We start from the raw sequence: 24987 nt of genomic DNA on the forward strand, positions 1-24987 counted from the left end.
TGACTACATAAAAAGAGCGTCTTTGATGCCATGGAGAGTTCCATGATGCCATGGTACGTGACACCATGATGATTACATAATTTGCATTCGTTCGGGCCCCATCACATTTAGTTTATGTCGACATTGTATGTATGTGTGCACATGTGATTGCATTAGTACAATGTTCATCTCTATGTCGTCTCAAGATCGGCGTCGCGAACCGTATCTAAGGACAAAGTGACGTGGTTATTTCCAACCATCACGTTTTCATATGTTTCTTGAGTTGATGTTGTTTACAGAACTAGAACCAAATCAAGCAGTACGTACGGGGGCTCAAAGATGTTGAAATTGCTCTATCAAAGCATATACAATAGCTCGATTGTATATATAGAGAGTTATGTTTTTCAGCCTTTATAGACACTATTGTATAATTATGGAGTGATGTAGCTACTTTAAACATTCAAAATGTACAATTGCAATATTTTAATATAACGGTGGGTTTATATAGAGTTGTGGGTTTTTCCCTTGAGCCCCCAAGGGTTTTTTCATCCACAGGAAGGGACCTTCAGTTGAGTGGGGGTGTTGAGCTATATATAATGTCTGTATATATATAACACCCTCGTCATCCTGGTCCCCTCTATATAAACTTGTCATATATATGTGATCATCAAACACACTTGGGGTTGTACATCTTGCGGCTTGTCTTCTTCATCCTCTCTTCCTCTCTCGTAGTTTAACACCTAATGTGCATCATGTTTTACAGGACAACTCTAAGTTGAAAGATGGCAGAACATTGACTGTAGAACCAAACTTAGTGCTAGATAGGCGTGCTAAACATCTAAGAAATAGAGACATTGTGGAAGTTTTGGTTAAGTGACAGAACTATCCAGTAGAGGATGCATCATGGGTTGATCTTAGTGTTTTGCAAAGAGAATTTTCCTCTCTTTTCAACTCTGAGGATAGAGTTAATTTTGATATAGGAAGAATGTAATAGGACTAATCTTTGAAGTTCTTAAAGTCGAAAAGAATGTAGTAGGGCATATCTTTCGTTTAGCACGATTTGAAAGATTGTTGAATAGTCTATTAAATAGATATTACAAGGCTCTTAGAGCATGCTTGATAGGGTTCATCACACGTGCAACGAATTTCGAGTTGTTTTTCACAAAATACCTAAAGCACAAAATGAGTTCCCAGGTGCTCAAACCGAATTTAGTCCCCAAAATCTTTGTGAGCTCAAAGTGAGTGCTTGGCTGCAACTCGGGAATAGACGTAGAAAATTTTGCTGCTGAACAGCAGCTGATCATGTGCAAGCTGGCATGTGCACGAGATGAACCTGTTGTTGAAGGTTCAAGAGGATAGCCATATATTGATCAATTAAGCACTTGGCTTGGGACGACGTTGAGGGGCCGGTGACCTTGAATATGTCTCTCTTTGATTCTATGGTAAGCTGCAGACGTCAAACAACTTTTAGAGCCTGCTTGATATTGGGCTTGGTCGCATATGGGCAGGACTTGCAATTGATCACAAAATTTCCGAAGCCCAAAACGAGTTCCAAAGTGCTTGAGCTGCACAAGTCGAATATCATGAACGGTACCGAAATAGATGTCCACAATCTCCCTGAATTCTAAGAGAGTGCTTGGCAAACGCTCCCCTGATACGGCCTTGATCAAATATGCGAGATCGAAGTCACCTTGGTAGCAGATGTAGCGAATGTTGCTGTTGAACACCAGCTCATGCTGCAGAAGAAGGCTACCGAGCGTGCACGAGTCAACGCCGTCTCGTTCATTCCTATCGAAATCGATGCCGGCAGCTTTCAAACGCTGGATTGAGCTTTCAACATGGAAGTCACTGGAGTTGACGTTGAAGTCGTTCATATTGATTTGCCAGGCGGTGTGAGCTCCGTTGATGATGGGGAGATCCCCGCGGTCATTGGTAAGGGTGAGACCCACTTGAATGAGCTTCATGCTGTCGACATTAGCCTTGAGGGTTTGGTACTTGTGTTCATCTTTGTCGCGGGCTCTTATGGGCGGATTCAACTCAACGCAACCCGGGAACTCGGTGTCCAGGGAGACGGTGGAATATGTGCCCAGCAATCTGTGGATCTGTCGGAATTCTCGGCAAGCGTTTCGAGCCCACACATCGACGATGCGAACCTGAGAGCCCTCAGGGACCGACATATTTGTGCAGGGCTAGGGCTTGAGCTGGAGCTGGATTTGAGAAGGTATCAGCGGCTTAGCTTGTGTCAGCGCAGGGAAATTGTGAACTGTTTCGATGTACGTGCCTAGAATTGTTTGCGAGGGTGAGCTTAAAATACCATTTGGCAATGCTAATCGGGCAGTCTTCTTTATTCGGAAAACTGCCCTAAAATTTTTGCAGTCCATCTATTGAGTTGTAATCCGCTGAAATAGCCTGCCTATTTAGCCTATTCACCTCTCAACAAAACAAAATAGCTTGGATTTATTGTGAACTTTAGTTGAAGATTTAACAACCTTACCTAGGCTAGTGGAGTGGAGGCTTAATGTCATTTGATTCAAAGTCAAGTCTAGATGGACTGAATTACCCAACTCGTTCAATATTCCGACCCAACTTATCTTCTTGCATGTGGGCCTCTACCACATCCAAGGGTGGACCTGTACTAGGCAATAAACTCTTTTCCAATGGGGCTTCAAGAGAAACCATGACAAATGTCCCATGAAGTCCTTTGTAATGGTAAAACCTATTCTGTGTACCGCACCTTGTTCAAAGTTCGAGCAACGGGAATTAGTTGAGTGAACACTGGAGAACATATTAAAAGCTACAGGTCCCATTTCATCCTACACAAACTAGTTTCTCACAAAGCTTTCCCAAGGCATATCGTGAGAATAAGTTAATTATGGTTGAAGGAACTTGGAGAGAGTAGGCCACTATCTTATCATTCTGCAACACATTCTAGAACCAAAGGATCGGCCAGTGCTACTATAGTGTCATAACCAACTTTGAGCTAGATACATCTAAAAACCATTTATTTAGGGATGTACAAGTGTTTTCAAAGGCTACATTATCTCATGTGTATGAAAAACACATGCCACCTATTATGGGTGAATAGGCAGGGCTCGCTTGGGGGCACTACCATCATGCAGTACGTTCTCAAACAAGGTTTCACCTGGTTGTTGCACAAAAGTATCAAAGCTTGCTACTAGGTAGCTAGCTTCTACCTACCAATACAATAGCAACCCCGTTAGCTTGTTACTATTCTATTTCTTGGTATGTGATGAGCTCTATTTCTCGGGTTTTTATCAAATAATACAAGTGTGCAATGAAATGTTTTCATGATGTTCTTCTGCTTCAGCAGAAACTATGACAAATGTCCCATGAAGTCCTTTGTAATGGTAAAACATTTTGTGTACCGCAACTTGGTCCAAGATTGAGCAAGAGGAATTTGTTGATTGAGCCGTAGAGAACATATTAAAAGTTATAGGTCACATTTCAATCTACAAAAACTAGTTGCTCACAAAGCTTTCCCAAGGGAGATCGTGAGAATAACTTATTTATGGTTGAAGGAACTTAGACAGAGTAGGTTACTATCTTATCATTCTGCAATACATTTTAGGACAAAAGAATCGTCCAGTGCTTGAGAAATTAAAATTGTGGAAGCGGCAATAACCGCAGCTATGGACACGGTAGTGGTTTCTCGGCAATAAGCGCGGTAATAGCCACGGCAATATACCCACTACTATTACCGCGATAGTTGCCGCATCTATTGCCGCGCTTATTGCCGCTACACGCCAATTCAAAAATAAAGGTGCTCATTTGGACCACCCAAAATTGGGTGGCCCAAATGAGCACCTTTATTTTTGACCTGCACAAAACAATGAAACATCAAATTTTTTTTTGGAAGAGTATAAAAAATACCAAAGAATTGAATTTGAATCTACTTTACCTTGACAATTAACTATTTAAAAAGGTTACAATAAAAATTAAATAGTTGTATATACATTGTGCCACATTAAGACTTTACGAAAGTTTGAACAAAATATTTTTCTATCTAATCCTACTCTATCTCGTCGTCGTTCAAAGGCACGTACATTTGATCACTTTGACTCTACATAAACCCGAACCATATTAAACAATTATCAACAGCTCAAAAAAATTGATACAAAATTACTTGTTTAAACTTACCACTTGTAGCGATCCAACCACCACCACTACAAGAGGTATTTCACATTAGCAACCCTCCCAGTGCGACGCTTAAAAGTGAAAAGTCACCGCATCACTATGGGCATTGCTAGTTTATTTGTAACATAGTGAGGCTCATAGCTACGCCCATAGCGACATCGACAGGGATAAAGAATAAACCGAGAGCGTCAGAAAACTCAGATCTGAGTTTTCGACGCTCAAGCAAAAAAAGAGGTAACCTGCGCTCTCCCTCTCTCTCTCTTTCTTCTCCACACACACACACACACACACACACACACACACACACACACACACATACACGTGGAGAGGCAGGAGTGCCAGGTATGCTCCTTCCCTCTCCTCTCTCTCATGGTCCGATCCCTTCCTCTCTTTCTCTCTCTCTCTCTCTCTCTCTCTCCCTCTCTCTCTCTCTCTCTCTCACACACACACACACACACACACACATTGTGTTTTTGAGAGAGAGAGAGAGAGAGAGAGAGAGAGAGAGAACACGCATAAACAAAAAACACACACACACACACATGCATAAACAAAGAATGCATACACACACACATTCAGAGAGGAACAAAGAAAGAGAGAGAGAGAGAGAGAGAGAAAAGAGAGAAGAAGAAGAAGAAGAGAGTTTTAACGTCGTAGGAAACTATCTCAAGAGACCTTAAAAATCTAGCCGACGAGGAGTTGAACTCAAGACCTGTTATTCAAGAGGGAAATGGCATAACCAATCTACCACACTTGGGTGATAGAAAGGTTATACCATTTTCCTCTTTTGATTGGCACACACACACACACATCCGAGAAGAAGAGAGTTTTAACGTCGTAGGAAACTATCCCAAGAGACCTTAAAGATCTAGCCGACGAGGAGTTGAACTCAAGACCTGTTATTCAAGAGGGAAATGGCATAACCAATCTACCACACTTGGGTGTTAGAAAAGTTATACCATTTTCCTCTTTTTATTGGCACACACACACACAGACACACGAGAAGAAGAGAGTTTTAACGTCGTAGGAAGCTATCCCAAGAGACCTTAAAGATCTAGCCGACGAGAAGTTGAACTCAAGACCTGTTATTTAAGAGGGAAATGGCATAACCAATCTACCACACTTGGGTGATAGAAAGGTTACACCATTTTTCTCTTTTTATTGGCCCACACGCACACCCACACACACACACACCCGATAAGAAGAGAGTTTTAACGTCGTAGGAAACTATCCCAAGAGACCTTAAAGATATAGCCGACGAGGAGTTGAACTCAATACCTGTTATTCAAAGAGAAAGAGAGAGAGAAAAAAAACCAAAGAGAGAGAGAGAGAGAGAGGTGGAGAAGACTAAAGAGAGAGGTAAGGGGAGAAAACAAAGAGAGAAAGAGATTATGTTAAAATTCAAAGATTTCTTGGGTAAAGATCTTGTCTTCTTCAAAGAAGGGAAGATACATCTTAGTGAAACAGGGAATCCCTTGGTAACCAACTTTGGCAAAGGAGGGATGAAAAATCTGGTTGAGGAAATGGAAACCAGTCATGCTATCTCAATGGTTATAGGGGCAGCATCTGTCCTCAAGGCTGGTCAATTCATGCTCAAAGGGACAAAATCTATTAAAGACGTTGATAAACCACTTTTTGTCTGTATATGGTAGTGGGTATATGCATGGAAATGTGTATATAAAGATGTGTTCACATGAATTTAAAAGGTTTTCTAATATGATATTTGGTTTCAAGTATGGAAAATGATGTATATATGGCGAATAGTCATGTCACGTGTCGGCAGTCGGACACACGCACGCGCTTGGATAGGGTATCGAGGCCTTGGATATGGTTCTAGGTGGATTATTTTGGCTCTAGAGAATTTTTTTGAGCTTTCTAGAATGTAAATAATGCAAACGACAAGTATGGGTACTCATCCCGCTCAAGAAGTTTGGGACATGCAGTAACTGTCTATTTATGGTGCATGATCTGCGGTGATGCGTGCACCGCCCTAGAAGTGGTCAGAAATATAAAGTGGAATGTGGAAAATTGCTTTGGGTATTGAGGATCAAGCGTACAAAATTTGGTGAATTTTGGAGTCCGTTTGGGGTTTTTCCTGTCAAAAATACCCGCCGGGGGGTCAAAATTGGCCAAAATTGGGCCACGAAAAGTCAAAAAATGGTTAAAAAATGTGTGAAAAGGCTTCAAATTGCCACATCACTCACGGTGCTGTGTTGGCCCAAGATGAGGGAGAATTCTTGAATCCCATTTTTGGCACTTTCACCTCTGTGTGTATGGGAGGAAGCAGGGCTCCTACGGGTGGTCTAGTACAGTCCCGTCGCGTTCGCATCCTGTTTTCGAGAGTGTGGAGGAGTGAATGAGAGCTTTCTCTCTTCAACTTTTCATTTTTGGGTTTTTGATGGTTTTTCTTGTATATTTTGTTCACCATCTAGCGTGATTTCAAGTGTTGATCAACTCGACTCACCTTGTAGTGTTTGCGGGTACGCAAGGGCTTGTAGGTCGAGTAGTTTGGAGTTTGAATTGAGCTTGTGGGTAGAGTTTTCAGGGAGATTTTAATTGGTGGTGAGTGAGGTGCATAATTTAAGTAAATTACTTGTGTTGTGATGAGTTGTCTGGGTGTGTGAGTGTGCGCACGACATCTTTTGCTCCATCATCCTTTGGCGATCCCGCTGGAGAGCGAAAATTGCCGGTTGTGCACCCAGAATTTGGATTTTGAGCAGTGATGTATACAAATTTTGGATGTTGAAGGGAGTTTCATGATGGTGGTGCCATTCCAACCATCAATTTTCACAGGTTCTGAGGGTGCAGACGATTGGCTTGCATCATATGAGTTTGATTTGACATGTTTATGTTGTGGAGTTCCAAGTGTGAGGCGTAAAAGCTTGCAGGTATCAATCTAGTGGTCAGAGGGAATGCAAGAGATTGGTATGAGGGCTTGTCACAAGATGAGAAGGGCAATTGGGACATGTTTAGGAGATGCTTTTTGAAGCGGTTCAAGAAGGTGATTCCTCACCAAGATGCATGGAAACAGGTCACTAGTTTGTTTATGCAAGAGCATGAGTCTGCTGCAGATTTTTGGTCAAGATTTCATGATGCTTGGAGAGTGTGTAAAGATGCTCTTTTGCATGTGGAAGCCATGCATTACAAAATTTCGGAGGTTATTTGGAGGGCCTTGTAAGAAATTGTATTTCTCTCTCTAGATTTTTTTTTTAAATGCACTTGCACCTTGTGAGTACGTCCAAAAGGACAACCAGACACTCTAAAAAGTAGATTTATATTCCCAATCGTCCTTGAAAATAGTCACTTTTTTATTTAATGCGAGCGTCTTTTTCAAGAGGCAGGTGCAACGCATTCAATGCAGCTTACGTCATCACTGGAACTTGAAAAGTCACAAACTGTCAAATAGTGATAGATTTTGAAGCTTTTGACACCACCAATGCGTCCAGAACGCCAAAATACCCTAAAAACGAATGTCTACTTGTCTCATTCTGACATCCGGAGAGGCAAAAAATGTCAAAAAAACCCAAAAAATGGCTTTTTACTTAAGGCGCGTGAGGAGGCATTCTAAAATTTTAGAATGCCCCCTTGCGCGTCGTTAGTACAAAGCTCTTTTTAGTGGTTTTTGGACACTTATCTTTCAAGAAAGCATCAAGTGAAAAGAGGTAATCTTGGTCTTTTTCCATAAAATAAGATATTTGGAGGATAAAAGACATAAGCATGTGAATGTGGTTATTTTATTATGAATCAAGAGGATTTGTACTCACAACTAATCCCAATCGTTAGACAAAACATATACATTATAGTAAGCACAAAGCTACAGTTCCAAAGAGCAATCCACAGCTTATTTGGACAACAAAGATTAAAAATCATTAACTCATCCATTAACCCTTTTATCCTACCCATGGTACGATATGATCGTAATGTTGATGTTTTCATTTTTGTTTTGTTCTGACTATCTTTCATGAGTTCTCTCCATCACGTGTGTGTTTGTAAGGAAAAGTGAGCGACTTCTTTGGCTACATTTCTTCTTTAGCTCTAGAAGCTATGTTATCTACATCTTAGCTCTTTCTCATAACCCTTGAGCTTCCTCACAAACTCTCACAGCAAGAGGCCCGGTGCCTTCCTAGCAAGACCGCCTACTTCTTGACAACGCGCTGTCGTGATGTGACACGTACATAGTGGGAACGCATGCTACAAGATCTATCTTGTATTTTTTTAGATACATAATTATATTTCCTATAGTGTACATATTCATATTTAAGTATAATAATAAGCCTTCTATCTCATCCTATTATTTTTCTCAAGGGTAACATATCCTTACTTTACCATCAGAAAATACTATGGGAAAAGCATCAATAGCTCTGCCTCTTTAACTTGGGGCAAAAAGCATTGATTCTTTATTTCTACTATTTCATTATCATCTCACACCCTAGCTAGATCCTATATCTAGGGGAAACTCCAATATGTATATATTACATGTATTTTTTATACTTTTCTTATATTTCTTTTTAAATAACTACTAGGAGAGAATCAAATCCTAGTGGGACACTAGGTGGCATGATTTCAAAGATACACTTATTTTAATGCATTATTGCAAGCATGATTACAAAACTTTGTCAAGGAGCAATGTCATGCTTTCATATGGCATGAGCTGTTCTTTGGAATTAAATGAAAGTCTATGCTAAGGAGACCACATGAAGACTTTTGCTGCCATAAATGGACCCTCTTTTGATGAATTTTTTATACAAGGTTCCAATCCGAATTGGAAAACGATTTTAAAATGAAAATCGTAGCTAATGAGCTGAAGTTTTTGCCCATATTTTTAATTTTTTATTTGAAGCCACGGTTAAGGAGATATGATCAAAATAATGGACCCTAGTCTGCCCACATCATGCAGGGACAGCTCATTTCCAACTTTTCCAATTCCTGTTCACACTGGCTCCTCTCTTCTTGTGTAAAAAATTGTGGGTTCCCTTCACCTATAAAAGGGGGCCTCTTCTTCCTTGGAAAGAACTCAAGCATTCAAGCCATTGATGAGAGGAATTCTTGAGGGAGTGAGTAGTAATGTCTAATTGTACTTAGCCCCATTAACATAAGCCCAAGCCTACACTTTCTCCTAGAGGAAGACTAGCCATTCTTGTACGCTATCCTTGGAAGATCAACTCTAATCAAAGAAGGTGTTGTACTTGGCGTATCAATCAAAGTCTTCTCTCTCCATCAATAATGGTGCCGAAGGGTTTGTCAAGTAAGATGTATTCTACATTGATGTTTTCTTGATTTCTTATTGTTTTCTTTTTCATCTCTAATCCGACATATATATATATATATATATATATATATATATATATGTGTGTGTGTGTGTGTGTGTGTGTGTGTGTGTGTGTGTGTGTATCTAATCTCATCTCCTTAACCAAATCTATCTCTCTCACTCTTAGTAATTCATCCTCTCTACAAATTTTAGGTTCTCTTTGCTACAGGTACATCTCTCCCCGCAGTATCCTTATTGTCTACGAGCAAGAATAGGGCTTGGGAGGGAAAATTCTCATCTCTTCACTTCTCTCATATCTACATTTCTCACATACTATCCTAGATGAATAACCCACACGATGATCATTTCTATCGCTTTCACTCTGTACAATCTATTAGAATTAACGTATGGATTAGCCGTAAAATACACTTTCAACAACGTATAGTGTTTCTCGTTGGCCCTGAAAGGCTCAATGAAATACTTCTATTACCGGATCCCATCATACTACCTCTCATAGACTATAATTTTTCTTTTGATGTAAGCGTAGTTATCTTGCTATGAACCAAGAGGATTTGTACACATAATTAATCCCAATCACTAGACAAAATATATATATTATGGTAAGCACAAAACTACAATTCCAAAGAACAGTTCGTAGCCTATTTGGTCAGCCAAGATTGAATGCCATTAACTCATCCATTAACCCTTTCATATTACCCATGATACGATATGACCATAGCCTTGATGTTTTCATCTTTGTATTGTTTTGACATTCTCTTTTGCGTTCTTTCTTTGTGTGTGTGAATGCAAGAGAGAAAGAGTGAGTTTTCTTTGATTGCACTTCTTTCCAAACCGTAGTCTTCATGGCATCTATGGTTTAACTCCTTCATATAGTTTTTGTTGAGTTCTCTCACAAAATCTCACAGCGATAAGCCCGGTGCTTTCCTGGCAAGACCGCAAATTTCTCGACAGCGCCATGTGGTTTTTCATTACAAACATCTTGAGGATGGGGTAGACAAGGAGGTTAAAGTGACCTTTTGCTTGCATGATGATTTGATGGATGCATTTTATATGCTTCAATGTATATTTGAGCCATACCCTCTTATCTATGAAGATCCTAATTGGCACTTAGCGAGTCTTGGGGCTAGTTGGCATGATGAAGACTTGGTTATAATCTTCTATGTGGCTTTATATGCATGTTACCAGCTTTTCAAGTGGAAGATGTCTTATGTGGAAGAAGAAGATGCTGGTGATAGTGTTTTTGAAGAGCGTTTTCAGTTTTGGAATGGAGCTGTTAATGCTTGGAGTGATGATCTCTTGGGCATGGGGAATAAAGAGCAGTCAATGCGCGCATTAGGAAAATAATGTAAAATTTATGATTATCAATTGGATGACCTCAAGTTATGAGACGCATTTTGAGGTATTTGTGGGTTCTACTGATTGGAACAAAGTATGGTGCAACATGGCATGTGCCAAGCTTGGAGAAGATTCAAATTATTCTTGGGATCCAGGTGGATGGTGGCATTTGGGCAAAACGATAGATGGTTTGTTCTTTGATGTGAGTGAAATTATTGGACACATAGTTGGTGCTATGAAGCTTAATGAGTTTCCTTATAATCCAGGAGGAATTTTGGGGTCACTTTTACAGTTTTATGTCATTGTTTGATGCGAGTGTTGAGCATAAATGCTTAACTTAAGGTTGGGCAATGATGATAAACCCCTTTTTGTTTGTATATAGTAGTGGGTATATGCATGGAAATGTGTATATAAAGAGGTTTTTGCATGCATTAGAAAGGTTTTATGTAAGGTCCCGATCCTCAATGATCGGGGCGACTTGGAAGATAGCCTTCTTTATCCTCTAAATCTGTTGACGACACCCTACTCCGATAATGCGAAATAAGGATACGAGCAACGAAAGAGAAGAAGACTTCCACCTATTGTGTTCGTAGTTGCAAGACCCTACACCACAAGCCAGGTCAATGATGTTAAAGGCCCTCTATGGACTCTATATCCTACATTATAAGAGAAGAAATCCCTTTCACATATTAAGGATCCAAAAACAATGCCTTTTTCTCCGCGTTTAAGAGGCATGGCCGCCATCCTTAAATCCAAAATATGACAAGAGATAAATCTCTAACTAACGAAGACAAAGTGAAAAGTACTCGACTAATCGAGTCCACCCATCCTTGACCGGCAACCTGAGCTGGTCCCCACTTTCCACACCGCACTCACTCTTTTTACCACACTGCTTAACATATACAAATAGTGTTCCTTAATTAGTTTCAAACACAGGTTCTTTTATACAGCCTTTCAAACAATACCAAAACAGTTCAAACAAGGTCTAATGTAACAGCCCCATTATTCAACAAAAATAACTTTTCCAATTTCTCATGATTCTTTGCCGCTACCCGTGGACTTTCTCTGGCTAACCAACAGAGCCTTTGCAAAGGATTTATTCGCTAACCGCGAATTGCGCAACCTTCCCATCTCGCTAACTGCGAGGCATCTTGCTAACGGCTAGGCATCCCACTACCCACGAGGCATCTCGCTAACCACGAGGAATAAAAGAGAGCCGATAACCTCAGCTTAATCTCCGCTAACCACGGAATCATCTCGCTACCCGTGAGAACAGAATATATTCTTTCAACAATTCTTCTCATTAAATGATTCATCAAACATGATCAACCGATTCTTCATATCAATCAGAACCCACTTATCAAACAATAACAATTTATTAAGCAATAACAATTCAACAAACAGTAACAATTTATCAAAACGGTCCCTTCACTAATCTATGAAATCATATGCTTGTTTCATGTGATAGAATCACGTTTCTCGGATGGTTTAAGGGGTTCCCTATGCTTAGCTTCCCAAGTCAAACAGGAATAGCAATGCAAAATTATAAATTTGTCTTACCGAATTTGGAGCGCGTGCGGCTAACTCTTGTGCTGGAGGTTGGGCGGCTTCGACTTCTTCTTCGGTTGATGCTTCCGCATGAGATATGTTTGGAGTTGACATCTTTCTTCCCACCTTCCTTGGTGGTGCAACGGCATGTTACACGCTTCGGAGCCATAGCGTCAGAATGGAGAAAAGAAAAGCGCGTTGTTGTAGAGAGAGAGAGAGAGAGAGAGAGAGAGAGAGAGAGAGAGAGAGAGAGAGAGAGAGAGAGAGAGAGAGAGAGTGTGTATGTGTGTGTTTACAAATTGGGTGACGGCACGTCGACGATTGGAGATGGAGATGGCTTGAAGGTGAGAGGTTAAGGGAGAGGGGCTTCCTTCGGCGTGTCGTTGTGAGAGAGCTTCCGCTTCTGTAGATGTGTGTGTTCAAAGTGAGAGGAGAAGGGTCCTTTATATAGGCCCTACGGGGGTGCTAAGAATACTAAGAGGTTTCAAGAATAGGAGAAGAAAAAAGCTTGCGCGTCATCGCGGCTCTTTTTTTTTGGGTACGCGAATCCTATGCGCGATTTTAAAAAGCTCTATACTTACAAGTTCCCATTCTATTTTAAAAGAGAGAAAGAAAAAAGTATTCTAATTTTGACTCACCTCTCTTTCTTTCCTAAAAATACTATCTCTAAGCTTTTTCTTCACACATAGATTAGGTTCCCACATAAACCTATTGTTCCATCATAAATAAATGGATTCTGAACCCGATTTTCAATTGATTGCTCTGATAAACTCATGATGACTCACAAAATTGAGAATCTCAATTACTTTGCAAAATATCTCAAAAGGTTTATATGGATAAATATTGGGTAAATTACATTTTATAATATGGTATTTGGTTTCAAGTATGGTAAACGGTGTATATATGGCAAATAGTCATGTCACGTGGTCAGCAGTCGGACACGCGCACGCGCTTGGATAGGGTATCGGGGCCTCGGATATGGTTCTAGGTGGCTAATTTTGGCTCTAGAGATTTTTTTTGATCTTTCTCAAATGTAAATAATGCAAGCGACAAGTATGGGTACTCTCATCCCACTCAAGAAGTTTGGGACATGCAATAACTGTCTATTTACGGTGCCTGATCTGCAGTGATGCGTGCACCGCCCTAGAAGTGGTCAAAAATAGAATGTGGGATGTGAAAAAGTGCCTTGGGTATTGAGGATCAAGCGTACAAAATTTGGTGAATTTTGGAGTCCGTTTGGGGTTTTTCCCATGAAAAATGTCCGCCGGGGGTCAAAATTGGCCAAAACTGGGCCAAAAAAGGTCAAAACATGGTCAAAAAGGTGTTGAAAGGCTTCAAATTTCCACATCATGCACGGTTCCGTGATGGTCCAGGCCGAGGGAGAATTTTTGAAGCCAAGTCTTGGCACTTTCACCTCTGTGTGTGTGGGAGGAAGCAGGGCTCCTACAGGTGGTCTAGTGCAGTCCCGTCGCGTTCGCGTCCTGTTTTCGAGAGTGTGGAGGAGTCAATGAGAGATTTCTCTCTTCAATTTTTCACTTGGGAGATTTTACGAAAGTTTTGAGGTTTCCATGGATGTGTGTGTGCGAGGAATAGAGGGAAGAAGGTGCGGCTTTCTGCAAGACTATGTGACCATGTATCGGTGCCATTAGGGCCCTGGCGCTACTCTAAAGAGTCCAACAGAGTGGAGTTTGGTGAAGCTTTTGCAATGGTTTGAGAGTGAACTTTTGTGACTGGAATTTTTGGGTTTTTGATGGTTTTTCTTGTATATTTTTTTCACCATCAAGCGTGATTTCAAGTGTTGATCAACTCTACTCACCTTGTAGTGTCTGTGGGCAGGCAAGGGCTTGTAGGTCGAGGCGTTTGGAGTTTGAATTGAGCTTGTGGGTAGAGTTTTCAGGGAGATTTTAAGTGGTGGTGAGTGAGGTGAGTAATTTAAGTAAATTACTTGTGTTGTGTTGAGTTGTCTGGGTGTGTGAGTGTGCGCACGACATCTTTTGCTCCATCATCCTTTGACCTCTGTGTGTGTGGGAGGAAGCATGGCTCCTACAGGTGATCTAGTGCTGTCTCGTCGCGTTCGTGTCCTGTTTCCGAGAGTGTGGAGGAGTGAATGAGAGCTTCCTCTCTTCGATTTTGCACTTGAGAGAGTCTATGCAAGTTCTGAGGTTTCCATGGATGTGTGTGCGTGAGGAATTGAGGGAACAAGGTGCGGCTTTCTGCAAGACTATGTGACCTTGTATCGGTGCCATTAGGGTTGTCACTACTCCGAAGAGTCCAACAGCGTGGATTTTGGTGAATCTTTTGCAATGGTTTGAGAGTGGACTTTTTTGGCTGGAGTTTTTGGGTTTTTGATGGTTTTTCTTGTATATTTTGTTCACCATCAAGCGTGATTTCAGGTGTTGATCAACTCGACTCACCTTGTAGTGTTTGCGGGCAGTCAAGGGCTTGTAGGTCGAGGCGTTTGGAGTTTGAATTGAGCTTGTGGGTAGAGTTTTCAGGGAGCTTTTGAGTGGTGGTGAGTGAGGTCAGGAATTTAAGTAAATTCCTTGTGTTGTGTTGAGTTGTCTGGGTGTGTAAGTGTGTGCACGACATCTTTTGCTCCATCAACATGAGTGAGGATGGTGAAGATGTCTGGCCATCTGCGATGGAGTTAAGCATGATATGAAAAGTTGACTAAAGAAGTCTTACATGAAGCGGGAGATTGTTTCTGTCTTGAGACTGGTTGGAATGAACATGTAGATGCCTTGTCAGTGAATGCCTACATTGCAAAGTGTCGAGGAAACAAGGCACTTGTTGAAGAAAAACGCAGGAGAGAATATGGGTATGAAGGCCCCTCAAAGAGGGCTACTAGAGGTGGAGGGAGAAAGGATCCGAGTCCCTCTCAAGAGGCCATGTCAAGGGAGCCTCCATCAGAAGAAGTACCAATGAGAGATGCTGCACCAAAGGAGAAGCAAGATAAAGAAAAGAGCAAGGGGAAAACCCATCATACAAGCTACAATCAGACATTGAAGCTGCCACAAATTTAAAGAAAGGTTTAGAAAAAAGGATCCTAAATAGCAAGGTGGAGTTTACATTGGGAGAAGTTGTTGGCATTGCAAAAAGAGAGTTCCACAAGGAAATCATTGATATCATAAGAAGGAAGCGACAAGCTTTAACGGAGTCTATCCAATCAGAGGCTGAAAAGGGTGCTTCAAAGACACATGTGATATAAGTACAATAAATAGATGAAGATGAAGACGAAGTCACTCATAAGAGCCACTATTCTAGAAACCATTGGGCAAGGGCTACAATAGAAACCTTGGTTAAGGTGGGAGATCTTGAAGAGCCTTATGTCGCCTTTATAGACCATGGTTCGAAGATTAGCCTTATGTCCAAGAGTCTCTATATGAAGGAAAAGTGGCTAATTGATACTGACCATGGGTGGATGATTAGGGCTGCAAACAACTCATCCCGGGATCTCTATGGTGCTTGTCGAAATGTTAATGTAACCATAGCGGATGTGAAAGGTGAGCAAAATTTCTTTGTTCAAGAGATGTCAAGTACAAAGAAATTGAGACGAAATACAAAACTATAGCAAAGAAAGTGAAACCAGTGGCATTGCCTTTGCCTACAGATTGCAAGGAAATGATGGATCAGGATTCTTTGCAACCTAGTCTCTGAGATCCAAAAAGAATTGGACACAAGTTTACGCAAGATTCTGTTGGAATTAGTGTTGCAGAGAAACACACACAGCTCGGAGAAGACGAAGGAAGCTCAAGGCACACAATGGAGAGTGTATTACTTAGTGCGCAATGGAAAGATAGATAGCCCTAGAGTGATGGGCGTATATACAATGCTCGGGGGGGGAAAACCTACTAAAGAGGGAAAAAATGCCTCGGCGGTCCTAGTGTGTTCACACACATCACTACCACATGTATATGCTAACAAATCCCCCCTGGAGTGATGCGGTGAACGAGAGATGGCACATGAGTAAAGGGAAGTGACATGCCCTAAGGACATGATCAGTCCACAAAGGGGAGTAAGCCCAAATCTTTGCGGAAAGCTTCAAGATTCTCACGAGACAATGCCTTTGTGAAAAGATCTGCAAGGTTGACCTGTGTTGGCACATAAGCCAAGCTGGTCTCTCCTGCTGAGAGCCTCTCCCTGACATAGTGGTAATGCACCAATGTGCTTTGTGCGGGCATGAAAAACTGGGTTCCTCGCAACTGCCAATGCACTCTAAATCAGCCAGTGTCCTATCCAACACCCAAATCAGCCATAAGCCGTCTGAGCCATACACACTCAACCGTAGCTGTGAAGACTGCCCTGTACTCAGCCTCACAACTCGAGGTGGCCACAGTAGGTTGCTTATTGCTCAACCATGATATACATGAACTGCCAAGCATGAAACAAAAACCACTTGTGGACACTCTCGTGTCAAAACAACCAGCCCAATCTGAGTCCGAAAAAGCATGTAATTCTGGTAGTAATGACCCCCCCTTGGGATAAAACAAGCCAAGATGTAAAGTGCCACTAAGGTAGCGGAAAATCCTCTTGACAGCCTGCCAATGCTTAGACCCTGGGCTATGCATAAATCTGCTGACCTGTGAGATTGCAAACTGAATATCCGGCCTCGTGTTGCATACATAAATGAGGCAACCAACAATAGTTTGATAAAGAGTGACATCAGCAGGATCACTAGAATCATGTAGAATCAACTTCAAACCTGTTTCTATGGGAGTGGCAATAGGTTTGCAATCCTCAAGTACAAACTTACATAGCAATGTCTGTATGTAACTTCTCTGACACAAGGCAATACCACCATCACACTGCTTAAACTGTATACCCAAGTAATGATGCAACAGTCCCAAATCTTTCATCTTGAAAGTAGCATTCAAATCAACCATAACTTCAGTAATATGTCTCTCATTTGGTCCAGTGATCAACAAATCATCTACATAAAGAACTACAATGAGAAGTACATCATCCTCACGCTTTACATACAATGTGCTTTCTGTTGGACCGTTACGAAAGCCTCGTTTAACCGAATGAGTGTCATATTTCTCATAACAAGCACGAGGAGATTGCTTCAACCCATACAAAGCCTTCTTACATCTGCACACTTTGTCCTCTTGTCCTTTTATGACAAAAGCGTGAGGCTGCGTTACATAAACTTCCTCAAATATGTCACCATTCAAGAAAGCAGTAACAATGTCTGATTGATGTACATCCCAACCAAAATGAGCTACCAATGCACATAGAAAACGCACAGTAGTCATATGGAAAGTGGGATCAAAAGTCTCTTCATAATCTATGCCTTTTTGCTGTGCATAACCCTTTGCAACAAGTCGAGCCTTATGGCGATCAACCTCACCATTTGGCTTGCATTTCAACTTGTAAACTCACTTCGTACCAATGGCCTTTTTGCCAGGAGGCAAATCACATAAAGTCCATGTGTCATTTTCTATAAGTGCATCATATTCTAATTGCATGATGGCAGCCATCCAATTTTTTGAATTCTGTGCTTCATCAAAAGATAGAGGCTCCTCAACATCATGTATACTAGACACAGCCAAAGCATAACAATCTGATGCATAAGATGCATGGAGAGAGCCTGAACGAGTACGATTAGACAAAGGTGCATCCAATTTACTGTCACGTAAAGTGTGCACCATCCATTTTGGCATACCTCTAGCCTGCTCATTTTTATCCCTTTCCTCATCAAGTATATCATGTACATCTGCATCAGTAATAGGCTGATCTACAACATTTTCAGAAACCCCCATAGGCTGTACATTTTCCTCATTGGAACTTAAATTTTTATTTCCACCACTGAAAAGAGGCAACAAAGTGTCATAAATGTCCTGTGAGCTTATGTTACTATCTCTAGTACATGACAGCAAGGGCTGAACAGAATCTTCCACAAACACTACATCCCGTGAAACCAAAATACGTTTTGTTTGTGGATGATCAGCACAATAACCAACAAAAATACATTTGACAGCCTTATCATCCAATTTTCTGCGCTGTGTTTGTGGCACCAAAGCATATGCCAAACAGCCAAAAACACGTATGTGCTCAATAGAAGGCTTTCTATCATGCCATGCTTCTTATGGAGTAATAGACTGCAAAGCTTTCGTAGGACACTTGTTAAGTACATAAGTGGCACACATGATGGCCTCAAGCCAAAAAGAATGCGGCAAAGCTTGACTTTTGACCATACATCGTGCCATTTTCGTAAGTGACCTGTTTTTACTCTCAGCAACACCATTTTGCGGAGGTATATAAGGCACTGTACATTGGTGTTTTATCCCACGACTAGCGAGAAATGCATTAAATTCATGAGACATATACTCCCCCCCTCGATCGGAACGGAGGGTGCCCATAGTACATTTCGAGACATTTTTAGCCATAGCCAGAAATTTTTTGAAGCACATAAAAACTTCGGACGTCGCTTTAAGCGGGAATATCCATGTATGCCTGGAGTAATCATCAATGAAATTCACGAAGTACAGGTAATTTCCCAAGAAAGGAGTTTGCATGGGCCCACAAACATCACTATGCACAAGCTACAACCTGCATGTGGCCCAAACTGAACCATCCTTTGGAAAATAAGAACGCTACATCTTACCCAAAATATAGCCTTCGCAAAGATGTTTGATAGGTGCTTCAAGAGGCGGCAAAGAAGCAACCATATGAGATTTCTGCAAACGCAGCAAACTCGCAAAATTTAGATGACCAAAACGTGCATGCCAGAGTTTTGCATCTGAAATAGCCCTTGAATCTGCAACAGCATTTGCAAAATTTTTTCCACACTTGTCATACAAAGTGAGCTTATACATCCCACGGCACAAAAGGTCAGATGCAACAATTTCATCACAGAAATTGAGATCATGAATTGTACATCTGTCATCCACAAATTCGACTACAAGTCCAAGTCTAGCAAGTGCGGATACAGACAAGAGATTATTTTTTATCCCAGGTATATAAAGTGCATCAACAAGTGGGAAAGAACTGTCGTTAGCAGTAGTAAGCACAATCTTTCCAACCCCTTGAACTAGATAAGAGGCATTGTTGGCACAAGTGACTAAATTCCCATGAGGGACAGACTCGAGATAGGTAAAAAATTCACAATGTGAGGTAATGTGCTTTGTAGCACGACTGTCGAAATACCACACATGTGAATCTGCAGCAACTGATAAGCATGCATCATGGACAGCAAGATTGTAAGTGCACTCTGCACTAAAAGCCCATTCTGCATCAACATCAGCATTATAGTCTCCTTTCACAGAAGACTCAACAATGGCTGCATTTGTAGTGGAACCAACATTTGTAGTGGAACCACCCTCTTTCTTCTTAGCCTCTTTGGCCTTCAACTTAGGACACAACTTGGTCAAGTGATCATTAGCTTTACAATAATGGAAACGAATCTTCGTTTTGCCCTTATCAACAGAGTTTCCAGACGAATTGCTGTTAGCAAAATCATTAGGAGCAGAATTTTTGCCACTCGCAGCAGAACCATAAGAAGTGGCTACATTATTGTTACCACCCTTTCTTTGAGAAGCAATAAAATCCTGTTCAACTACACGCTGCCTAGTCCTATTTTTTCTAGAAACTGACTCTTGTAACAGCAATGTGCATAATGCATCAAACTTGACAACTTCAGGATTTTCTTGGGTCATCAGTCTGCAAGTACTAGCAAAGTCTGGTAGGAATCTAGTAAGGCATCAAGAACAGTCTGCACAAGGGAACTGTCTGAAATGACTTCACCTGCAGAAATAAATTGTTCATTGATATCCTTGACACTAGCAAGGAAAGTGTCCATATCATCTTCCTCATGCATAATCTTCGACTCCAGCTCTCTACGCAGCAAAGCAATTTTAGCCTCATTGCAGCTTGCATAAAGACCTGCTAGAATATCCCAAGCCTGTTTTGCAGATTTTGTTGAACGGATGTGAGGAACAATGGTGCGCTTCATAGACAGCGCAATCAATGAATGAGCCTGCGCATCCTTTACATCCCAACGAGCTTGTTCTGCCATAGGCAAAACAACTCTAACAGCAGCAATCCTTGCAGCAAGACCTGCAACATCCTCAACATCACCTACATCCTGAGAACCAGGACGTACATCAATGCCCTGCATAATGTTCCAGACGCCCTTTGATACAAGAACATGTTGCATCATATAAGAACACATAGGGTAGTTGTCCCCATCTAACCTGTCCTCAGCAGCAAACATCTTGAACACATCTTTGTTGTTGTTGTCAGCCATGGTAAATGCTGCACCTGATGTGAAAACTGCCCGAAAATAGGAGAAACGGAGTGGGAACAACACGTGCTATATAGCACAAACCGTAGAAGACTATAAGGCACCTATTATGCAGAAAACGGCACTAACAAAAATTCTGCACAAAATGACGAAATAGCATGAGGAGTACTGCTTGTAGTGGAAACGAAGGACAAAATGAGCCCAAATCAAAAATATGAGTAGACCAAGCTCTACGAGCTTACCCGAAATATTTGTCGACCTGCTAACGCTCGCCAAATCTTACTGAAATCGTAGAAAGTGAGTAGGCGTGTACTAGAGCAGCTAGCGACTAAGCCTGGGAGGACGCAACCTGCTATGATACCAATTGTTGGAATTAGGGTTGCAGAGAAACGCACACAGCTTGGAGAAGACGAAGGAAGCTCAAGGCACACAATGGAGAGTGTATTACTTAGTGTGCAATGGAGAGATAGATAGCCCTAGATTGATGGGCGTATATACAATGCTCGGGGGAATAAACCTCCTAAAGAGGGAAAAAATGCACCGCCGGTCCTTGTGTGTTCACACACATCACTACCACATTTATATGCTAACAGAGTCATTGAAGATATTAAAAGTTGGAGGCAATGACTCCTTGGAAGAGATCGAAAGAAAATGCTTTAACCAGACACTCTCCAAACATGGAAAAGCTTTTGATTTGAGCCGCATGAGATAGGGTGAGTGGGTCCATCTATTGTCAAACCAACCGTAATATTCATTGCATCTCATGTGCCTTGGAATCTACGACCAATTCTAGTGCCAAAAGCACTCTTGCTAACGCTTATAGATTTACTCAATGAAAAGATAAATATGGGGATTTTGGAACATTCATGTGCACCCTACTCAAGCAGATGGTTCACAGTACCAAAGAAAAATGGAGCTCTATGCTTCATCCAAAACATGCAGCCGGTCAACAAAGTCACAATCGGGAATATGGGTACAGGGCCAATTGTAGATGTGTTTGCAGAAGCATTTGCAGGAAGGGCAATATATTCTATGGGGGATTTGTACTCAGGGTATGATCAGTTCCAACTACCAATGAAAAGAAGGGACTTGACTACCATGAGACCACCCTTAAGTTTGGTAAGGATGTGCACCTTACCGCAGGGAGCAACCAGCTCGGTTGCACACATGATGAACGGTATGAACAAAGTCCTTCATGACTTCATACCTCAAATTACAATGCCTTTTCTTGATGACGTTCCAATCAAACGATGCAGCTTAGCTAAAAAAGATGAGGCTCTGGATTCGAGGGGGTGCCGTAAATATGTAGCAAACCATATCAATGATTGTGATAGAATTTTAACAAGGCTGGAAGAAGTGAACCTTACATTATTTGGGCAAAATTCAGTGTTTGGGGTTGAAGAAATATTGATAGTGGGACATCTTTGTAATCCTCATGTCCTCCGACCTTGTCCAACTAAAGTGGATGCAATACAGAGGATGAAGGAATTATGCGTAAATATCATGGAGGTGAGAAGGTTTCTAAGTGCATGTGTCTTCTATCTCATATGGATTACACATTATGAACATGTCCCACATCCTCTGTATCAATTGCTAAGAAGGAACCAAAGGTTTGAATGGAATGATGTACATGAAAAATCTATGAGAAAGTTAAAGAAATAGGAGAATAGGACAAGACGAGGAAGAGAAACACAAGTATATGGTGACGTTTGGGGCCAACGTTCTAAGATCTTGCCAGAGAGCATATCCATAGGTAGAAAGGGAGTTATGGGGGGTGCTTACAGCATTAAAGTGTGACAAAGAGTACTTCATTGGAGCATCTATAGTTGTGGAGACTGATTACTTATCACCTCTAGGGATGATTGATTGCAAGCTGCTCTACTCTTGATATTGCTATGCTTAGGTGGATTGCTTATATAAAGTCCTTGAGCTTAGAATTGAATCACATTGTAGGAAAAGATAATGCAATGGCAAATATGCTTTCAAGGGAAAGGTATGAAGATGAGGATAATATGATTGATGATGAAGAAGATGTGGGCACAAACTTCTACATAATTTCTAATGCAAAGTGTGATGATATATGCATTGTATCTTCACTTGAGTCCTTTTCATAGGAGTTCTACGAGGATGAATGGTTGCTCATAGGTCGCTACCTGATTACTTTACAAAAGCAAGATGATTGGACTGAATCACAATTCAAAAGGATCAGAAATAAAGCATATGGATTCTTCTTGAGGGATGGCTACTTATGGAAACATCCCAAAAGAAGAGATGGGACTCCATTATTAGTAGTATGTGATAAGCCTACTCAGTTCAAAGTTATCAAAGAGCTTCATGAAAGCCTATATGCTCGACATGGAGGTGTATGGGCTACTTTTTTCAAAGTGAAAGAGAGATATTGGTGGAAAGGCATGTATAAGGATGTAGCAGATTTTGTGGAGTATTGTGTCACATGCCAAATGTATTCCAATGTACGCCATCATGATGGATTGCATCCTAGATACCCATTAGCCATGCATTATAAATGGGTTGTTGATCTAGTCACAATTTCTTTAGGACTTTGTCAAATGAGACACTTGCTACTTGCACAAGAAGGCTTGACAAACCAAGTGGAAGGGCGTGCATAGAAGACAGAAACTACAGAAGCTGTTTGTAAATTATTGCTTGAAGATGTAATTTGCCGCTATGGCTGTGTGGGAAAGATGGTTGTTGTTAGAGGCGAGCTAGATGCAGATGAATCAAGGAATTTCTTTAGGAGAATTGGTATCAAGCTAGCCTTGACTTGTGCTTATAATCCAAAGGGAAATGGGAAAAGTGAAAGAGGACATCTTCCTATTGTCAAAGTTTTGGCTAAGTCATACAAAGGTAGATCGTAGAATGCGTGAATGGCCATGGTTTCTACCATATGATTTATGGGCTGATTGTACAACTCATAGCTCAGTGACTGGTTATAAACCTATTGAATTGATGTATGGTTAGAAGCTAGTCATGCCAATTGAGGATGTAGTTCTTACTTGGAACATGTTACGTTGGGAAGATGGTGTAAGTAGGCAAAAATCTACTTGCTTTGCGCATAAAGCAATTGGAAAGAATACAGGAAGACATGGACATTGTAAAATCTCCATTGAAGGATGCAAGACTAAGGAATAAAGATAGGTTTGATAAAATACATAGGCTTCGACCAAAGCCTATTGAAGAGGGTGATTGGGTCCTAATGTATGACAGTAGCCTTGACAACCAACACCATACAAAGAAAACTTTCACTAAGGTGGTTTGGTCCCTATGTTGTCAAACATGTGCATTGAAATGCTACATATACTTTGAGGGAGCTCGATGGAGCAGAGCTTAAAATTCCCATAGTAGGCAAAAGAATCAAGATGTTCAATAGGAGACATGATAATGATCCTTTTGATTTCCAACAAGATGATGATGAAAAACCTAATGACATTGCTACAAATGAGGATGAAGAAGTAGAGGATGATCTTTCAGACTTGGTAGAAGATGAAAATGACATCCAAATATTTGTGGATCTTAATGAAGATTAAACCTGCATAGGGAAAATGTTGGCACATGCCGGAGGATGTGTAGGTTCAGAGGGGTGGATGTCGTGTCATGGCACGTACATAGTGTGAAATAAAAAACATTCACCTCATTTTTGAGACTTATTGATGCATGGAAAGGAAAGCAATAATGTACATATCGTGAAATGTGCTAAAGCGGCTACTGCGGTCGTTATCATGTACATACCTATACAGGGAGTCGTGGTTCTGGATGCGGCACCTTTGCGTGCTTTACCACTTGATAAGATGCTTAATTTGGTTTGATAATGTACATAGTCTAAGTGTTTCATGGTGACACACTCATCTCCCCTACAAAGACTGATGCGAGTAAAACTTGCCAATAATAGCAGCTAACAGGTGCGGTTGCACAATTGCATGGAAAGGGACCCAGAATGGTATATTGAAGAAAAATTATGCTTATCTATTCTTTTTATGATTATGCGTGTGATCCCACAAATTGAGGGATTTTTTTGCCTTCGTTTGGGATTTTCTCGCATAAAGAATGACATTTTTTGGGACAAGACGATAAAGAGAAACACAGGTATGTGGTTTGGGGCAAAGGTTCTAATTAGAGATCTTGCCAAAGAGCATATCCACAGGTAAAAAGGGAGTTATGGGGGGTGGTTACAGCATTAAAGTGTGACAAAGAGTACTTCATTCGAGCATCTGTAATTCTGGAGATTGATTGCTTACGACTTCTAGGGATGATTGCAAGCTGCTCTACTTCTGATATTGCTATGCTTGGGTGGATTGCTTATATAAAGTCCTTGAACCCAGAATTGAACCACATTCTAGGAAAAGATATGCAATGGTAGATATGCTTTCAAGAGCAAAATATGAAGATGAGGATGATATGATTGATGAGGAAGAACATGTGGGCACAAACTTCTACACAA

At 41.0% G+C, this 24987-nt stretch overlaps 1 protein-coding gene across 1 annotated transcript; it reads right to left on the bottom strand.

Annotated features, from left to right (window-relative positions):
• Positions 1 to 1349: 1349 nt before the first annotated feature.
• On the bottom strand, positions 1350 to 2156 carry LOC147445809 (putative CCR4-associated factor 1 homolog 6). The gene has a single exon (XM_086524632.1). The coding sequence runs from the start codon at positions 2154 to 2156 to the stop codon at positions 1350 to 1352; it is 807 nt and encodes a 268-aa protein (XP_086380758.1).
• Between the last annotated feature and the right edge of the window lie 22831 nt (positions 2157 to 24987).

The sequence above is a fragment of the Adiantum capillus-veneris genome, chromosome 12 (assembly GCF_014529385.1).
Source record: "Adiantum capillus-veneris isolate H3 chromosome 12, ASM1452938v2, whole genome shotgun sequence".
NCBI classification, from domain to species: Eukaryota; Viridiplantae; Streptophyta; class Polypodiopsida; order Polypodiales; family Pteridaceae; genus Adiantum; species Adiantum capillus-veneris.